Source organism: Bombus flavifrons, chromosome 4, assembly GCF_040668555.2.
Source record: "Bombus flavifrons isolate JBK064 chromosome 4, iyBomFlav1_principal, whole genome shotgun sequence".
In the NCBI taxonomy this organism is placed as follows: Eukaryota; Metazoa; Arthropoda; class Insecta; order Hymenoptera; family Apidae; genus Bombus; species Bombus flavifrons.
Genome location: NC_138445.1, coordinates 16,486,994 through 16,505,451, shown reverse-complemented (window position 1 = coordinate 16,505,451; position 18,458 = coordinate 16,486,994). Strand labels below are relative to the sequence as shown.

The following is an 18,458-nucleotide window of genomic DNA, read 5'->3' as shown; positions in this document are numbered from 1 at the left end:
AAAGATAATGAGTTTCCATGACTCATTAGTGTTTTAAACGCAAATAGTATATGGAGTTTCGAAATTCCAAACACATTTCAAGTAAACCACTCAGTGAGTGTTCACGGTAAGTCGGAGTAAGTTGCTCCAGTTGTTATAACGATTGATTACATTTACGAATATAATATTTGTGATTACTCAATAATTGTGTGAAATTTTAATATCGTTGCGAAAAAATGGCATCTATCGCGTTACTTAGCAAAGATGTGCCTGATATCGAAGTGAGTAATTAATATATCGTGACATTGAAGATCTGTTAGGAACATTCTTAATCTAATTCTAAACGTTCTTTTCCAGAATCTTTTAAGCTTAAATCCGAAAATAAAACCATTTGCAAATTTTGTTCCTTCGGCGCATACTACAGAAAATAAGAAAATGTGGAAGAGAAATATTAATGAAAACTGCATTGTAAGATATATTACTGATTAAAAATTACGGACTAAATCTTATTTGAACAAGATAGATACTCTTAAGTTAGATCATTTTTTTCTAGATTGTTATTATTTCATTATTTTATATATTTTTATATATTTTATATTTTATTATTTTATTATTTTATTATTTTACAGAAATGTCCACCTCTAAAAAAAAATTTCGATGACATAAAGCACACCACATTAAGCGAACGTAGTGCATTAAAAGAAGCCGCGCGCTGTTTAAAATGTACAGACGCTCCCTGCCAAAAGTCATGTCCAACGCAACTGGATATTAAATCCTTTATAACTTCAATTTCAAACAAGAACTATTATGGTGCAGCAAAAGCGATTCTGTCCGATAATCCTCTCGGACTTACTTGCGGTATGGTTTGTCCGACAAGTGATTTGTGTGTGGGTGGATGTAATTTGCATGCATCTGAGGAAGGACCCATAAATATCGGTGGTCTTCAACAATTTGCAACAGATGTAAGTAGCCAAACAATTTTGACTGATGTTTTGTGCATTAAATACGTCATGACTCGCTAATCATCGTTCCTTAGATCTTCAAACAAATGAACATACCTCAAACTAGAATTCCCGGACAAACCGTTCTACATTCCGAAACTAAAATCGCTTTGTTTGGCTGTGGACCAGCTTCTTTATCCTGTGCATCATTTCTTGCACGTTTGGGGTATGATAATATTACAATATTCGAGAAAGAAAATTATATCGGTGGTTTAAGCTCGTCAGAGATTCCGCAATATCGATTACCGTATGATGTCGTTAATTTTGAGATAGATCTTATCAAAGATCTAGGTGTTAAGATTGAACTGGGCAAAGCGTTATCCGAGAATGATTTAACAATACAGGTATTTACGTGCAATACTATGATCATAATTGGTAAAAAGTACAACCAGCTTCAACTAACTTTTTAAAACTTTGTAGGGTCTTCAAAATTCCGGGTATAAAGCAATCTTTTTAGGAATTGGTCTTCCGGAAGCAAAGACTATTCCAATTTTCTCAAATCTTACAGAAGAGATGGGTTTTTTTACATCGAAGAGTTTTTTACCAAAAGTAGCGAAAGGTAGTAAACCGGGAATGTGCGCATGTAAAAGCAACGAACTACCTTCTCTTCATGGGAATGTTGTTGTTCTCGGCGCTGGAGATACAGCTTTCGATTGTGCTACTTCTGCGCTAAGATGTGGCGCAAAGAAAGTTTTCGTGGTTTTTAGAAAAGGATTCACTAACATTCGAGCCGTCCCTGAAGAAGTAATTATTGCCGTACAAAATAAAATATAGCTTTCTTCTTGTATTATTTTATAATTTAAGTTTTTCGATGTGATTAGTTCGATTTAGCAAGAGAAGAAAAATGCGAGTTCGTTCCTTTTCAATCACCGAAACGAGTAATTACTCGAAATGGAAAAATAGTTGCAATAGAATTCTGTCGAACCGAGCAAGACGAGAATGACGAATGGATAGAAGATGAGGAACAAATTTGCAGATTAAAAGCAAATTTTATTATATCTGCTTTTGGATCAGGATTGCAAGATTCGAGTGGTAATAATTTAAGTTGCATTAACGTTTCCTTTTTTTTAAGAAGAAATATCTTTAAAGAATTGTACCTTTAAGTAACGCGAGCCATGGTACCCATTAAAATGAATAAATGGAACTTACCGGAAGTAGACACGGAAACCATGAGTACTTCTGTACCCGGAGTCTTTTGTGGTGGAGATCTTGCTGGTGTTGCTCATACTACCGTCGAATCTGTAAATGATGGAAAAATAGCTGCATGGTATATTCACAAATATATTCAGGTAATAATTTAAAAGATCGACGAAATAATTATCTGTTAAAATCATATATCTAAGTGGTTTAAACAATGTTTTATTTGCTGCCCGATAGAATTGCTATAATTCGGAAGTATCCGAAGTCCCTCAATTACCTAAGTTTCACACTCCAATCGATGACGTTGATATATCCGTCGAAATGTGCGGTTTAAAATTTGAAAATCCTTTTGGCCTTGCTTCTGCACCACCGACCACCAGTAGTACCATGATTAGACGAGCTTTCGAGGCTGGATGGAGTTTCGTTGTCACGAAAACCTTTTCTTTGAATAAAGTAATTAAATCATTGTTAAATATTTTTTGGGAAAATTATTTTAAGGAAGCAATGTTTTAGGATCTTGTCACAAATGTGTCTCCACGAATAATTAAAGGTACAACTTCACGCCACCATTACGGTCCGGAACAAAGTAGCTTCTTGAATATTGAATTGATATCTGAAAAGTCAGAAGCTTACTGGTGTAATAGCATTACAGAGCTAAAAAAAGATTTTCCATCTAAGGTTTAAAAAAACATACAATTATATAAGTTTTTATAAGATTTTTACATCACTCTTGCTGATGAAGATTCAAATTTATTTTTAGATTATTATTGCCAGTATTATGTGTACGTACAATAGAGCAGATTGGACGGAACTTGCTCGGAAAGCTGAATCAGCCGGAGCTGATGCTCTAGAATTAAATTTATCTTGCCCCCATGGAATGGGAGAATCTGGAATGGGCTTAGCTTGTGGTCAAGTACATAATTTAAATAATTTATTATCATTTTATTATCAACCGTTATACAAACTTTCACATATTAGGATCCCGAATTGGTAAGAAATATTTCAAGATGGGTTCGGGAAGCTATAAAGATACCATTCTTCGTGAAATTAACACCAAACATTACCGACATCGTTTCGATAGCTAAGGCAGCTTACGAAGGTACTTTTTCGCATATAAATAATTAAAATATTTTAATGATAAATGTTCGAAGAAATAATCTTTTGTAATAGGTCATGCTGATGGAGTATCTGCCATAAATACGGTTCAAAGTTTAATGGGCTTGCACGCGGATGCAACACCATGGCCAGCTGTTGGCATTAAGAAGACTACAACTTACGGAGGTATGTCAGGGAATGCAACTAGACCACTAGCTTTAAGGGCAGTTTCTTCCATTTCGAAAAATCTTCCTGGATTTCCCATACTTGGTATCGGCGGAATTGATTCAGCGGATGTTGCTCTTCAGTTTTTACATTGTGGAGCATCTATTTTGCAGGTGAATCAGTTAGCCATGTTATCTTTCTATGAATTTTCTACATATAACGTCAATTACATTGGATTATTTTTAAATGGCGGATAGGTTTGCAGTGCTGTACAGAATCAAGATTTTACTCTAATTGATGATTACGTGACTGGTTTAAAAGCCTTGTTGTACTTGAAAAGTTTAGAACAAGTAAAAAATTGGAATGGACAAAGCCCACCGACGTTTAAACATCAAAAAGGGAAACCAGTTGTATTCCAACATGCTCTTGGCAAAGTAAGTGTAACTTTTGGCTAACTGACTGAATGAAATAAATATGTACTAAATAAAAATATGCTATAATATATTATAATTACTTTGTGTTTCAGAATATACCATATTTTGGAGAATATCAAAGACTTAGAGAACAGAAAATAGCTGAGATTAAACTTAACTCGAATCCACTCGATAAATCTGTCGAAATAACGAGACCTGCTCCAAAACCTATTGCGCCTGTACCAACTATAAAAAATGTTATTGGTAAAGCTTTAAGTCATATCAGTACCTACAAGGACTTGGATAACAAAGAACAAGTGGTAGCGTTAATAGATGACGTAGGTCTTAATTGTTTTTCAATTATTTCAAGTTTTATTCATTTTTATCATTATATATTAAGGGTAAACAATTTTATGCGTTAGGATATGTGCATAAACTGTGGAAAGTGTTATATGGCTTGTGCTGATTCTGGTTATCAAGCAATCAGATTTGATTCTAAAACTCACATTCCATTAGTAACAGATGATTGTACAGGCTGTACACTTTGTCTTTCAGTGTGTCCTATTATTGACTGTATTACGTAAGTTAATTATTTATTAAGATAGAATTTTAGTTATGAAAAGCATATAATTGTTTAATTTATTTTTCAGTATGGTACCTAAAACAATACCTCATGTTATTAAAAGAGGAATACCACTGAAAGGAACACTTGAACTTGAACATTTCTAACTATAACAAGCACTTCATTAAGCGTTAATATTTGTTTCAGTGGTAACAACAAGTACATTCTGCTCTTTAATATTTTTATCTAGTACAAAAATTACTTACACTATATTCTATTCACTATTCAATTCACTAAAGATTATTAAAAATCTGGATTATCAAACCATTGTATTATTTGTGGCAGTGAGAAGTTGTAATTATATTCATCACATTTGTTATTCATCAATCGATGTCTAAAATTTAATGATAACAAATCATATTAAAAATATTTTGTACAAACAATTGAAGGAACTATGAAATATATTACCTTGTGTATTTTTTACAGTCTACAATAGGATAATCTGCCTGAAAGCATTGGGGTCTTAAAACATTAAAATAGGTTCTTCCAATATTAGTAGCAAAAATGTTATGAGCTTCTTTAAGACATTGATAAAATGCTCTATCACATTCACATGATGACCTGTATATAGAACATGTTTTTTAGTCCCTTTCAATTAATCTAATGTAAAGTATTAATTACCTTGTGAATATACCATTATTTAAAAGTCCTTCTCGTTTTTCTCCTGCTGAAATATTCTCCAAACAAAGATCATGAGTTTTACAACAAGCATCTGTATTATCAAAAAGTCCAAGATCTTCTCCATTCGGAGATACATTACCATCACCACACCAGTATGTTCCTAAAATTTACATTATCAACTTATTTATATTAAAAAAATATTAAATAATATTACATACCTGGAAATATTGCCTTAATTTTGGATTTAAATGAGTTAAAAACATCACCAATTGTTGATTTTTTCTGTGTATTTTCATTCTTGGGGAGCATATCAAATGCCAGTGCCTTTAAATAATTTTTAATACTCACAATTTTCTTATGGATCGCTTGTTCAGAGTTTATTAGTATTTGAATTGACTTTTCCATTGAAGTAATATATGTTTCTTTTAATGTTATTGAATTAGAATCAGATTCAAGGGCCAAAGTGACTGTGGTACATAATAAAAATATATAAATTGTAAAAATCATGATATTTCTACTCATAGAACACGATTGGAAAATACGTGATGTAACAATTATCTTTCTATCATTTTATGTGACGTTCTTACTACGTAAACGGTAAAGTTTTCCTCAATTGTATTGAATTTTACAGAGATAGTAACGTATCAGCAATTAGATTTTGATTAAAAAAGAACAGAAAGAAATGTTGCTGTTGAAAATTAATTTAGCAAAGAGTAACTTCAAGAAAAATATTACTTATCATTTTTTTAGACAACAGATTTTTTATCAAATGCTGTATTAACAATAATGTATAAAATAATTTTATCTGAATTGTTCCTTCTTACGCGAATTATAATTAGTAATCCACTTATGAGAAAATAACAGATTTACTTAAAAATATTTATCTTCTATTATTTAAAATAGATGCTGAGATATCATATATATTATAGAATATATAGATACGAATTTTTAAAAATCAGTTTTATTTTATAAAAGAATTGCACAAAACATTATATATATATATATACACAAATCACAATAAGCATGACTATATTTAGCGTTTATGTTGTATCACTTAGCGATTCATTCGCATTCAATCCATTTTCTGTAATATCATCTGTGTCCAGAGTTTGTTTATCTTGCAAAGCACGTCGCTTTTGAAGCCTTGTACATCGTGAACAACAGTGATTTTGTTTCGACCAACATGCACGATGATGAACAGCCGAGCACTGACGGCAAGTGATAGAACTTGCATTCCACGGGTATATAATTTCATCATTACCACACAATTCGCATAAATGACCTCTGTACATTAACATTTAGTGGCTTAGTTATAAAATAACTTACACAGAGTATCTTCGATCATTGAAGTTTACCTTGCTTTGCATAATTCGCACTGTTCTGTAATGTGAGTGTGCATAATATCATACACGGTACGAATTTCTTCTAAGAGTACTCCATTATTAAGATCAACGAGATCTTTAATCGAATAATTTCCCGAGTTTTCTATCATATGAGTGCGTATTCCAATTTTCCATGGTAATCCTTGTTTATTAGCTTCTGGACACAAAACTAAGTAATGTTTCATCATCTGCATTTCCTCCCGCATCCTCTGTTTATTATTTATTTTTAATTAATAAAACTCTTTGCTTTTCTAATGCAAAGTCATAATCATTTAATTTACCTTCACTACAGAGAGATCTGGAACTAAAGTAAATAATTTTGGATTTAATTCTTCAAGTAACAAAACAGAACGTTCTTCTAAAAGTGTTAAAAGCTGTGCAGCAGCACGGGAAACAAATCTTGGTTCCATGTCCCAATTTCTAATCACTCTTGCAGGAATTACCATTGCAGTGTTCCAATGACATCTTTGGCAATAATACAATCCACTATAGTCACAAAGACGGGGTTCAATCCATGCTGATTCTATATTTACAAATAACGTATTTTAAAAGAAATATTAATACATAAAAAAAATGTTTTCATTTGTAACCCATATTTGCAAAAATTTCCCTTATGTATGTTACCTGTATTTTTAAATGGACTGCCAAAACAAGATAAAGATAGTCCTTTTGAGAAAGCTTGTAATAAAAATATGGTTTATCTACATCACAACAATGTAGAATATCTCTTGTACATAGAAAGTTACTCTTTTCTAAAGTGAGTTTATTTTAATCTAATAATATACCACTTATAATGTGTTTATTAATGAATATACTTACTAAATGTTATTCGAACTTTGCATTCAGCACATCTGTATTTCTGACTTGATAAACCCTGTTCAGGACAAATGTCTTTTGTGTAAGTATAACCACCAGCTTCACTAGCAACTACATGAACACACACTCTACATATATTATTTAGACATTTCCAATGGCAACAAAATTTGCAATCTATAACAAAATAGTAAAAATTAAACATCATGGAAACACACATTTAAAGATAATAAATTATATTTTAACGAGTCTTACCGCTACACATATACCATGATTGGAGCATGGTCCAAATAGCTCCACTACAATGATCACAATATACAGGCCCAGAAGTAGTTATATAATATTTTTGTGGTACTAAATGATGTCCTAAAATGACTTCTGTTTCAAGCAAATTTTCTTCTGATGTCTCTCTTAATTCTTGTACTCTTAAGCGTAATTCAATTAATCGTCTAACAAGCCATTTTCGCTCATCAGAACATTCTGCACTTTCTAAGACCATTTGCTTACATTTTTCTATCATATCTTTAAGATATTCTTCAGAAGTAGCCTAGAAGTGAAATATAATTAAATGAAACAAAGAATTATTACAATATCTGTTATATTATATTTATATAAATTATTTCATACCTTAGATAATGAAAGTACAGTTTCCACTGATTTTAAACTAAAAGGTATAGCAGCTTTACTGTCTGAACTATCATCTGCTTCTCCTGTCATATAATCAGACGACGAAGAAGGTGTTGATGGCACAGTATCAGAACTGTTGATTCTGGTTCTTGATTCATGATTAGAATCGTATGATTTATTTATATTATTTTTTATATCCACCATTTTCCATAGATACTGTAGTCAATTATAGGCTGGAAGTATTCTTGTAGTTACTTTTGTTGACTGTTATTAACCATTAAATAAATACTTTAAATATCATATATGCTTATAGCCGATAATAATATTCATTTATTTGTTTATTTGTGAATGACAGAAATTTTTAGATATTAGCATATCATAATTATTAAAAGATAGTAATTTATAAACATGTTATAATAGGCACCTACTTAAAAGCATAAAATGTTAAATGAAGCTATAAATTACATACCTAGCTTTTCTTAAAACTTGTAAGTGTAATACTGGTAATACTTACTTGATATATCGTTTCATGTAAATTTCTGAACACCTTAAATTATGCGCACTTTAATATTTAACTAAATTTTTACTTCTATGATACAGAATTATTATGTTTTAACGTATATACATGCTACTTTCATGTTGTATGTAGTATAAATGGTACTTACATATAGGCATAACAAATTTGCGAACTACCGACATCTGTCAGCGCAAATGTCATATATTCACTATTTATTATGAGAGTGTGTATTATGCTTTTATCAACTTAGAAAATGATTAGCGAAAAAAAGATTTTCGATCGAATAATCGTTTCTTGCAATGTAATCATATCAATTGATCGTTAGTATATGAATAATAAAAAAAGAAGAGAATAAATTATACATTATAACCGTAACACAGATTATACGTTGCTTTTTATAAATTTTTACAATATCATATTATATTTAATGAAGATCATTTATGTACAAAAAATGTAGGTATATTGATAAATGGAATAAATTATATATAAAAGATCAACGTTTAATTACATTTCTAAAGTTTACGTTTCTAATGTATAAATTTTATTTTTAATCGAAAGATAGGCTTTGAACGATTACAGTGAGCTTACGTCGATTAGAATAAAATCTACATTATAATATTTTTCATACTCTCATATATCTCATATATCTCATATACTCATATATCTTTTTACTTTAATTTGTTTGTCAATTAAGTGTTTATATACTTATAGTACTCCTACATTAAGTATGTATATAGTTTATACATACTTACTTTAAGTCGCAAGTATTTGATACAGATACGCATATAACGTATCACACGACGCATAAATATAAATTACATTATTGTCGTAAAATATAAAAATTTTGTAAGTAACATAACGATTAATTTGTCTCTTAATTCTTATATTTAAAATTTGCACCGATAAGTTTCGCGCGTTTAATGCAAAGAACTGAATTCAGACATTTTCAATACGTTGATAGATGGCAGGAGTGCATTGCGATTTTTAAATCGATTCGCGGTTCTTTTGATCTCGGCGCGAAATTATGAAAAAAGGTTGTTCGGTCTCTTTGTCACAGAGAAGGATAGATATCGTTACTTTACGAAAGAGTAACAGCGAGAGCGAAAGAGTCCGTAGAACAAGGAAGAAATCGAGGCCCCGAATCTAAATAAATCGATCAGTAAATAGATCGAGCCTGCTTCCTACTGTTTTACGATTGGATAACAAGGGGAACAGGGGACGGGAGGTTGAGGAGAGAAGAGGCCGTGTATTTGTGGAGTTGAAGTCGGTAGCTACGATCGCCTTCTGGCAAACATTATCGTGACACCGTTTTGTGCGTGTTGAAGAGTTGGCCGGGTTCGTTCGATCGGTTCTTCCGCCGTATCGACCGATCCGGTTGTTGGCCGCGCGCTTCCGATCCATGAATCCAGTGATATAGTAATTTTCCTCGGTGTGTATTTAGCGTGCATCGTGATACAACGATTCTTCAGCGATTACTCGCGCAACTTACTGGCAAGTAACCATGAATCATTCTGTAAATTCGCGCACTAACTAAACTATATTCGTTTCGGCCGGTGCGCGGCCACTTCCGTGTACATACTACGAATTCCTCTCGGTTGCCGCCGCGTTCCAAACGCTTTCCTTTTTATTTTTTCTTATTTTTTAATCGCCGAAAAGCAAATTTGGGAAAGTAGATTTAATTCGAAACGTCGTCGATACTCGGAAACCGATCGGGAAGATTATAGAATTACCACAAGTCTTAAAAATATTAATCGTTTGTTTCCTGTCACTTTTTTATATCAGCGTTACGTAACGAGAATGAGATTTAGGAAAACTTTCGAATGCGAATTCTTTCTACCGTTGGTCCATATACATCATTGTATGTCTTATTCAATGTGGTATCGTTTTCCTTAATTGATAACTTTGAGAATGTCAATGTCAAAATTCTTATTAATTCACGTAAATTATACTTTCTTAAACTTACTGTTCGTGATGGGAAGCTCTCTGCAGATTCTTCGAAATTCGAATGCGCATAATTTCGGGCAACTCGGACACCTAGTACGGTCCGTGAAACAACTCTACAAAATTCACTCTCATGTAATAATTAACTTCCACTCGTTTGCATTATAATCGATTAAATCGGCACGGAAATCGGTTTAGAGACTAATTTCTTCGAAGTTAATGACGTACTAGTTCAAGTGCCGCAAACTGTTTCGGTTTAATGTTATTGCGAAAACGTGAATTTCAGATGTAGAACGACATGGCTATCAGCATAAAATTCACAAAATTTGACAACACACCATGGGGATTTCGATTGGCGGGTGGAAGCGATTTTCCACAACCGCTGACTGTGATCAGAGTACGTATTTTATATTATATATCAAATATTGTCTTTTTATTACTTAAATGTATTGATACAAATGTACACAGACATATAGATAAGTAATAGCTTTTAGTTTAAATAGTCGATGAATAATTAATATGAAACTGATACACGTGAATTTTAGATTACTAGCAGATAGATTACTAGATTACTGCGCAATAAACGTTCGTGTAACCTAATGCACGAAAGTATAATAGGTTGCATACTTGCAGGAGTATTTCATGATACCGATGTTTTAGAAACATCGGTAAGGTAGAATAATTCTAAGATAGAATTGGTAGAAATACCTGCATTACCGACTCTGCGGTATTTCAAGTGAAAGTGCAACCGTAACTGTAAATATATGTACATACATATTGCATATTGAGACGCATTGATAATTATTCTCGAATCGTATGATTCTAACGAGTTTCAATCTTTACATATTTTTAGTAATACATAAATCGAATAAAAATGGAAATCGATTTAGAAATATTTCTTAGGTGACAGAGGGAAGCCTGGCAGAATGTATGGGTTTAAAAGTCGGCGATGTGGTAGTGAGATTAAACGATCAACCCATCAGTAGCTTGACCCACGGTCAGGCACACGAGGAACTAATGCGAGCAGGGAATAATTTTGTTCTGGGTGTACAGAGGTAAGTACTTACCTGAAAGGGGTGCACAGAAGAGAATCCATCGACTCCTCGAAGAGAGTAGTTGGATTTCTACCGAAAGTAGATCTACTAGCTAGCCATGAAAACAATTCGATATCAATGTCAACGACACGCTGTATCGTTACACTGAATTGACCCGCTTGGAGGGCAAGCTTAACTTGAACTACTTTTAACTGCAACTTTATTTCGAGTACCTCATGATTCATGACGAACATCCTTCGATGAACGCTACCGAAATTTACATTACACGGCAATTTATTAGATGAATTATCGGTAATATTTTAACGAAAAAGGAAAAAGATTGAAAAAGATGGGAAAAACATATCGATGTCCCTGTATATTTCGTACGCATTATTATAACGAGTCGCAGCAAGAATATCCCAGCGTACGGGCAACGTGTGGTAACGAGAATTGCAACACTTATAAATAGGTGACCCAGAATGAAATCTGTTTATCATTGGTTGGCGATTTTATTGCTGGCATTTACACCGCACACATTTGTTCCACGATCCCTCATTACCCTTTCGCGCGTGAACCGGCTCGCATTAAGCTTCAAAAAGCAGTTAAATTCGTTCCCCGTTCCAATTCCACTCACCTAGAAGATCGCTGTTCACGGAACAGTGTACAGACCACGCGTGACAGATCGATCGAAACATTTCAATTCGAAACACTATTAATCAGGTACGACTGTGTTACACAGAGAAGAAGATTCGCTGAAGGCTGTGGAGGCGTTGTCCGAAGAGAACATTGTGCCCTATAAGATTCCGGTACGTATCTTAAGACAATGTCCATGAATTCGATGTTGCTTGAATATTTTCTTCGATTGAAAATTCAAATTTTCTGCCTGTTTGATCGACCTTCATAAACACGTTCGTTAGCTCGCAGATTTGCCACCTGTTTTCCCAGAGCAAATACTGAAAGGGGAAACTGTGATCGAGCGGCACGAGGAAATAACGTGCGAAGTAAAGCAGGGCGAAGAGGAGGTGAAGCCAGAAGTGGAACCACTCCCGGACAAGCCTAAGGACGCCAACAGCGAGATCGTACCGAATCAGAATCTTACGGACGACGAGATTGCGCAATTGATCCTCGAAGAAGAGGAACTTTTGACCGACAAAGGCGTTTTGGGGTATACGTTTGGTTATTTTACTTGTCCTCCTTCTCCTATCGTTAAAAACGGATAACGAAGAATTACGTTATCGGCGAGATCTAATAACGTACGCATTCCAGGGTGAACTTTAAGAAACTCAAGCCCCGCGTCACTGCTCTGAAACAATCGAAGGTGATCGAAGAACTTCAGAATATCGCCACAGCCGAACCACCTTTGGTCGAACAGTTGAGACGTACCTCGGTGTTTCTGCAAAAACCACAAAGACCGATACCGACGCCTCGTAAGAAACAGGAGGAACAAGAAGAGACAGAAGTCGAGTCGTACAAAGTGGTGATAAAGAAGCAGAAAAAGCGGAGCGTGACCGACCGACTACTAGAGAAGGGTCTGCTGAAACCTGAGGACGCAAGTACTCCGGAACCACCTACTCCCGAGGTAAACATGGAAAATATTGAAATGGAGACGAAAATCGAGGGAAACGATTCGTCGATCGTTTTGTCCATACCGCTCGATGATAGTTTATGCTCGCAACAAACGCTCGAACCAATCGTCGCGCGTTCCACGTTGTCGTCCTCTCCATGTCTCGAACTTCCGATCGAGATTTGCCAGAGTCAGTCTTCTCTCGATACCGAACCTGAAACTTGTACGAACTTGGGATCGGATGTTACATCCCCGGTACAGTTATCGAAACGCAGAGAGAAGGTAGCGTTAGCGCGACGTGCGCCGAACAAGTGCAAGTTGAAGAGCTTCTGTACGAGAGGGCATTACTTCCGAAGGTGTTTGTTCGGGAAGAAAAGCCACGGTGACGTTAAGAAAGCGATTAAAGTAAAGCCTTCGTTCAGGGAACGGTTCCAGGAAAGCGACGCTGTGCGATCGAGCGGTCGCAGCATGGAGCAGCTTCAACAACTTCCACGTCGCTGTAGCATCGAGAAATCTTCGAAATCCAGGATCAAAGGTCGTTACCTTGAGACGTACTTGAAACGAGAGGATAATTGGATGAGGCGAATGATCGACGGATTGTTCGAGAAGACCGATAGCTTTTCCTCCAGCAAATTATTCGATAGGTTATCAAACAGAGGAATCTCGTTGAGAAAAACTCGTTACGCGGAGAAAATACTTGCTCGAAGCGGAAACTTTATCGCGGTTCGCCTTCGTTCCGACATTCTGAAATATTTCAAACAAGGATATTCGACGGTCATCGGAAATTCTATAAAACCCAAGTCACAAATTGATAAACGTTTGTACTTTAAAGGTCATTACATTCGGCGCATTCTTTCGCGCAATCTTGTCCGTTTGATCAACTATGTCAAAGACGTAGCGTGTTTGAAGGACGTTGGCAGGAAAGACAGAAGGAGAAGCTCGACAATGATTAAAACGAAAGGTCGTTATTTAGAGACGTATCTGTTGGAAAACGTATTCTTCGATTTGCAGGATCTTCGCGATCGTTTCTCGGCACGCTCAACCGTTGTCTCGTCGAGGAAGAAATTTTTCGCTCGAACTCGTTACGTCGAACGTATCCTTAAAAACCACTTGGACGCTCTTGGTTTAATCGTAAAATACATTCGCTGCCAGGTTGTCCGAGGTATTTCCGATTCTTCCGTCGTTATTCCAGGCTGTTCGTCCTTGAACTCGCGCCAAACCGACGCGCCCGTGTCGTCCATGAAAGAAGACGACGTCCTCTCCAATTTGATCCGTTCCTCCAAAGACTTTATCTCGGCCGAGGTTTTTCACCGTGGCAGTAGACGACTCTCAAGATCATCCAGAGGTAGCATATCTGCCGGCTCTTCCAATATCTCCGATACTTTCGGAAGCTATCTCTTTAATTGGCTTCCTACGAAGTTGACCAGAGAATCGGCCGATCGAACGATTAACGATAAAAAGATGATCCAGGATAACGATCGTGACGGTCGTAGGCTATCTTTCGTGCCCACTATTCTTTACGAGGGTCTAACGAATCGTATAGGCGTGGATTTCACTAGATTAGTGGCATATGCGTTTGTCCCTTGTACCTCGATCATTTTGCTGTACATGTACAACAAGTAATATTCGTATCGAGTAAACAGTCTAATCAACGTCTATTTAGATAAGGTGATTCGAGACGGTACTATTAATGATTACGATTATGTTTAGATTTAAAACGACATCACTTGTTCTAGGACATCCCTAACAGACGCTAGATCATCATGGACCATCTGTAAACGTATAAAAAAAATGAAAAAGTGTTCGTCGTTCGTAAAAGTGTGTGTTGTATCTTCTGTCCAATGTAACCGTAACCTTTCTCTCGTAACTAGAGATAGCCAATTATACTTGTTTCCAGGGCCGTGCAGCAGCCGGACAACGAAAATTTATCCATCGACTAAAAAAAAAAAAAAAACATAAACTAAACTTGTCTTTTGCGGGAAAAATTGTGAAAGTAGTTTGTCTGTTAAACGTTACATATTTTATTTAACCAGCTGACGAAAGAGACGTAGCATATATGTTTAAGGTAATGCATGGTAAAATGCACGGTCCTGCAAGTATACGTAACGTAGTATGTACTTAAAGAAGTTCAGTGATCGCGCTCGCACGTCGATCCATTGATATCTAGTCTAACGAGTGTACAGAAATCTCGCGTTATCATGCACGCGCAGATCGATGCATGTAATATCTACGTATAATTACCTCAATGTCAATGTACTCACGATGGATTGTCGAGAGAAAAGTACATTCGAAATAAAATGCGTATATCTGGATGCACCCAATGCTAAAATTCTCGATAATAATTCCCTTAATATCAAAATGAAGCAATTAGGACGCTGCGTTTCGCCCGGGATCACGATTCTCCCCAAAATCCCATTCTGTTTTCCAGAAACGATGACGAATGGATCGAAGGTGCATACGTAACTCGAGATCAAACGACGCGATCGAAAGAACCGATTCGCTTGTTAAGCGATAACAGGTAAATTAGCGTAACAACGCGACGCAGGTGGTAAAAGCGTTCCGTATGCACTTCGATCCCGTGTCTTTGCACGACAGACCGGACGAACCATCCACGAGCCCTGTATACTCTGTACATAGTTTGTTGTCTGAATTCAGGCGACACCATCGGCCACTCCAGAGCCAAGCGGCTGTAGATCGGATCAAGAACGCGAGCTCGAGTCGCGTCCCGAATCGAAAGCCGAGTCGAAAGCCGAATCGAAGCCGGAGGAAAGCGAAACCGAGCAGCAACCGGAAGAAACGATACCGTGCAACGAGGGAAACGCCGAGGTCGCAAGCGTTCACGAGGAGGAAACGCAGCAGGAGCGAACGACACAGGGATCTATTCTGAGCGAGATCGAGAAAGAGATGGCGAACGTGGCAGCGAAAGTCGATAAAGAGAAGATCAAGGAGCTTGTCAGTACGGAGATTAACCTGGAGAAACAGCTGGAGAACGTTCAACGACAGTTATTGGCGTTGAAGCAGCTACCGAGCGAGATCGAGAGTCACCTGAGAATCGTGTCGGAGCAACTGCAGAAGATCATGGAGCTGAGCGGCGTACAAAACGGCGCCACTGACAACGACGAGGGGCGACGAGGTATGCTCGCTCTCTAAGATTACATTTTCGAGCGAATAAGCCTCGATCGGTATCTCGTGCCAGCCTACGCACACGCATATTTTCAAATTTTACGCGTTCGCGACTTTTGAAGAGCTGCCAAGCGTCAACTACGTCCGGCCTAACCGATGTTTCGTTGCGAAACCAACCAGACTGCCTTCGATTCGATTTGCCAGCCATTCGCGTTCCTTCCTCGCATAACTCGAAACTCTTTCGGCATAGTTATCGCTCTGGAGTTGTACGATGAAACGATGGGCTCGTTTGTTTGATTTTTCAGAAGCGCGAGAAGATGCGGAGGAGGTGAAAGAATCGGAAGAACGGCACGAGGAACACGAGGAACACGAGGAACTGGAGGAAACGGAGGAACACGATGTGACCGAGTACACCGAAGATATTTCGTACTCGGCCTATTCCGATGAACACGTGCAAATCGTTCGTGCCAGCGAGGAAGACGATGAAGAGACCGAGACGCAGGAACTGGAAGGAACTCTGTCCGTAAAGAGCGAAGAAGGAAGCAGAGTGAAGAAATTTGTCGTTTCTTACGAGACGAAGGTTTTGAAATCGCCGAGCCCTGCACCTTCTTCTCATGGTAAATATTTAAACAAACTCGTCGTCGCATCGATCGATAAAACGATCTTTACAAACTACTATCGTGAAAGAAAGATAACGGAAACAAGGCGATGTGTATTATAGGCAGTTTCGAACCAGATCCAAATCTATCGGCAAAAGATCAAGTTATTCAGGAGTTGCAGGTATTCTAGAGAATGATACGGAATGTAGATTGAATGTGCAGTAACTCTTGTTCTTACACTGTGTCATCTAGCATATTCCAGCATCCTGTACTTTATCTTAATCGCATCGATGTATTGGAGAATTTCGTCGTTCTTCGACAAATATCAAAGAATGCATCTCTCTTTCTTGAGTTATCCTAGAAAAAAAAAAAAAACAAAAAAGAAAACAGAACACGAACCTAAAAATTTAATAACGTAACGTGAGAAACACTAATTTGTTTCCCTAATTGTATCCTTACACTTCGTGAAGATGAAGTTATCTGTGCCACGTACATTCCATTGAACGTCTGAACGGGAAGCACGCGGATTCCTTCGTAACCCCGTGTCAAAAGCATTCCTGGATCGTGAAGAAACGATTAATTTAAATAGCTATGGATCGTGGAATGATGTTTTTCATACGTTTGCAGCAGAGAGTAAAGCAACGAGGGAGAAAACGTTCGCAAGATCTCTGGCCCCAGGCTAAGCAGGTCGAACTTACGCGCGGCCGCAGATGGAGGTGTCCGAATGATTTCTTCAATGACGAAATGATTGCCGAGGTTTTATCTTCCCAGGCGGAAGTGATTCGAGGCAGAGCTCTAGGGTAAGCTTAACTTTTTATCAATTTCATGTGAATTTGCATTCCTACGATAATGATTTAATAACGCAATGCGGTTGCTTCGTGCATTTACGCGCGTACGTCTGAAAGTATGTGGTTAGGTTTCACCGAGAGTTACAGCAAGAAGAACGACGATGCAGGTTACGTGATTAATTATCTTGGTGGAACTATTAGTAATCTTTGTGATTTATGAACGCAGAGTGAACTTCAAAAAGTACGAGAAAACGAATCTACCGAACTACGATCACTTAATGAACTCGAGCGTCTATAAGATGATTCATAAGATGGAGCGAGAACCGAAACGAGGAATTCCAGCTAGACCTGCCAAAGTAAACGCCGCGGAAGACATAATCGAGAGGGTCGTACGTATGCGATAAGATCTAAAGAATTTTTCCGGTCGTTAAAGAAAGAAAAGAAAAATATTCGAGGGCCGATCTGAAAGCGGTGCTGCGTGTCTTTTTATTTCAGAAGTCTCCAGCATTGAGCATCGCGGATGACAGGAGCACTCGAAGCGTCAGTCACTGAACCCACGAGACATCGACGATGAAAGAATAGAATTCTTTCTTGCGCCATGAAGATATCGAATAAATAACGATCGGACGCAACTAATCGACGTACGGCCGAACGATACTTAAGAAACGACAAAGGAAAAAGAGGAAAAAGATACGAATACGTGCGCTGCGATCGAAAGTATCAAATATAAAACATAAGGTTAATTATTAAGTACGTGTGCGTGTCGTATATACATGTTATACGGATTGAGCGTTAATAAAAGGATTGATTCTTTTTCGTAAAACGTCATTTCAACGAATACCATCCTTCCGTCTATCTTTCTTCCACCAGTATCGGTATTTTACTATCTCGACGTGTAAAGTAGGTTGTCGAAACACGATAATCGGCCACGTCATAAAAAATTCACGGAATCGCGCAAGAAGACGTCGCAGTCGGTGGCAAAGTTTCTCATCGAAGCGATGATTCGATCGTTCCATTTCGACGCAGTAATCCGA

At 36.9% G+C, this 18,458-nt stretch overlaps 5 protein-coding genes across 11 annotated transcripts; 3 read left to right on the top strand and 2 right to left on the bottom strand.

Moving 5' to 3' along the window:
• Nucleotides 1-119: 119 nt before the first annotated feature.
• Nucleotides 120-4,610, top strand: su(r) (dihydropyrimidine dehydrogenase su(r)). Its single transcript, XM_069111632.1, has 16 exons — nucleotides 120-260; nucleotides 337-447; nucleotides 609-941; nucleotides 1,016-1,324; nucleotides 1,401-1,724; nucleotides 1,802-2,012; nucleotides 2,085-2,269; nucleotides 2,358-2,573; nucleotides 2,634-2,798; nucleotides 2,881-3,033; nucleotides 3,099-3,219; nucleotides 3,291-3,553; nucleotides 3,638-3,814; nucleotides 3,907-4,131; nucleotides 4,216-4,373; nucleotides 4,444-4,610. Exons 1-16 carry the CDS (start codon nucleotides 216-218, stop codon nucleotides 4,520-4,522), a joined length of 3,075 nt encoding a protein of 1,024 aa, XP_068967733.1. The 5' UTR covers nucleotides 120-215; the 3' UTR covers nucleotides 4,523-4,610.
• Nucleotides 4,611-4,637: 27 nt separating this feature from the next.
• Nucleotides 4,638-5,842, bottom strand: LOC138179028 (phospholipase A2-like). Its single transcript, XM_069111441.1, has 4 exons — nucleotides 5,255-5,842; nucleotides 5,037-5,196; nucleotides 4,824-4,976; nucleotides 4,638-4,749 (listed from the first exon to the last, which is right to left on the bottom strand). The coding sequence occupies exons 1-4, from the start codon at nucleotides 5,556-5,558 to the stop codon at nucleotides 4,659-4,661; spliced, it is 708 nt and encodes a 235-aa protein (XP_068967542.1). The 5' UTR covers nucleotides 5,559-5,842; the 3' UTR covers nucleotides 4,638-4,658.
• A 137-nt stretch (nucleotides 5,843-5,979) lies between these two features.
• DEF8 (differentially expressed in FDCP 8 homolog) lies at nucleotides 5,980-8,734 on the bottom strand. 4 transcript variants are annotated; one of them, XM_069111439.1, is made up of 8 exons: nucleotides 8,373-8,734; nucleotides 7,859-8,122; nucleotides 7,487-7,778; nucleotides 7,238-7,408; nucleotides 7,043-7,096; nucleotides 6,700-6,941; nucleotides 6,392-6,627; nucleotides 5,980-6,320 (listed from the first exon to the last, which is right to left on the bottom strand). In XM_069111439.1, exons 2-8 carry the CDS (start codon nucleotides 8,060-8,062, stop codon nucleotides 6,077-6,079), a joined length of 1,443 nt encoding a protein of 480 aa, XP_068967540.1. In that variant the 5' UTR covers nucleotides 8,063-8,122; nucleotides 8,373-8,734; the 3' UTR covers nucleotides 5,980-6,076. The 4 variants fall into 4 exon arrangements, with proteins under 4 accessions (XP_068967540.1, XP_068967538.1, XP_068967539.1 ...); XM_069111437.1 differs by having other exon boundaries at nucleotides 7,859-8,285; nucleotides 8,373-8,733; XM_069111438.1 differs by having other exon boundaries at nucleotides 7,859-8,282; nucleotides 8,373-8,733.
• An 846-nt stretch (nucleotides 8,735-9,580) lies between these two features.
• On the top strand, nucleotides 9,581-18,247 carry LOC138179022 (probable serine/threonine-protein kinase kinX). 4 transcript variants are annotated; one of them, XM_069111430.1, is made up of 12 exons: nucleotides 9,583-9,866; nucleotides 10,603-10,713; nucleotides 11,220-11,371; nucleotides 12,090-12,156; nucleotides 12,268-12,515; nucleotides 12,617-12,929; nucleotides 15,570-16,047; nucleotides 16,343-16,654; nucleotides 16,759-16,817; nucleotides 17,267-17,436; nucleotides 17,651-17,813; nucleotides 17,920-18,247. In XM_069111430.1, exons 2-12 carry the CDS (start codon nucleotides 10,615-10,617, stop codon nucleotides 17,974-17,976), a joined length of 2,118 nt encoding a protein of 705 aa, XP_068967531.1. In that variant the 5' UTR covers nucleotides 9,583-9,866; nucleotides 10,603-10,614; the 3' UTR covers nucleotides 17,977-18,247. The 4 variants fall into 4 exon arrangements, 3 of the variants coding, with proteins under 3 accessions (XP_068967531.1, XP_068967529.1, XP_068967530.1); XM_069111428.1 differs by having other exon boundaries at nucleotides 17,264-17,436; XM_069111429.1 differs by having other exon boundaries at nucleotides 9,588-9,710; nucleotides 17,264-17,436.
• LOC138179087 (uncharacterized) lies at nucleotides 13,383-14,879 on the top strand. Its single transcript, XM_069111525.1, has one exon. It carries the CDS (start codon nucleotides 13,383-13,385, stop codon nucleotides 14,535-14,537), a length of 1,155 nt encoding a protein of 384 aa, XP_068967626.1. The 3' UTR covers nucleotides 14,538-14,879.
• Nucleotides 18,248-18,458: the final 211 nt, after the last annotated feature.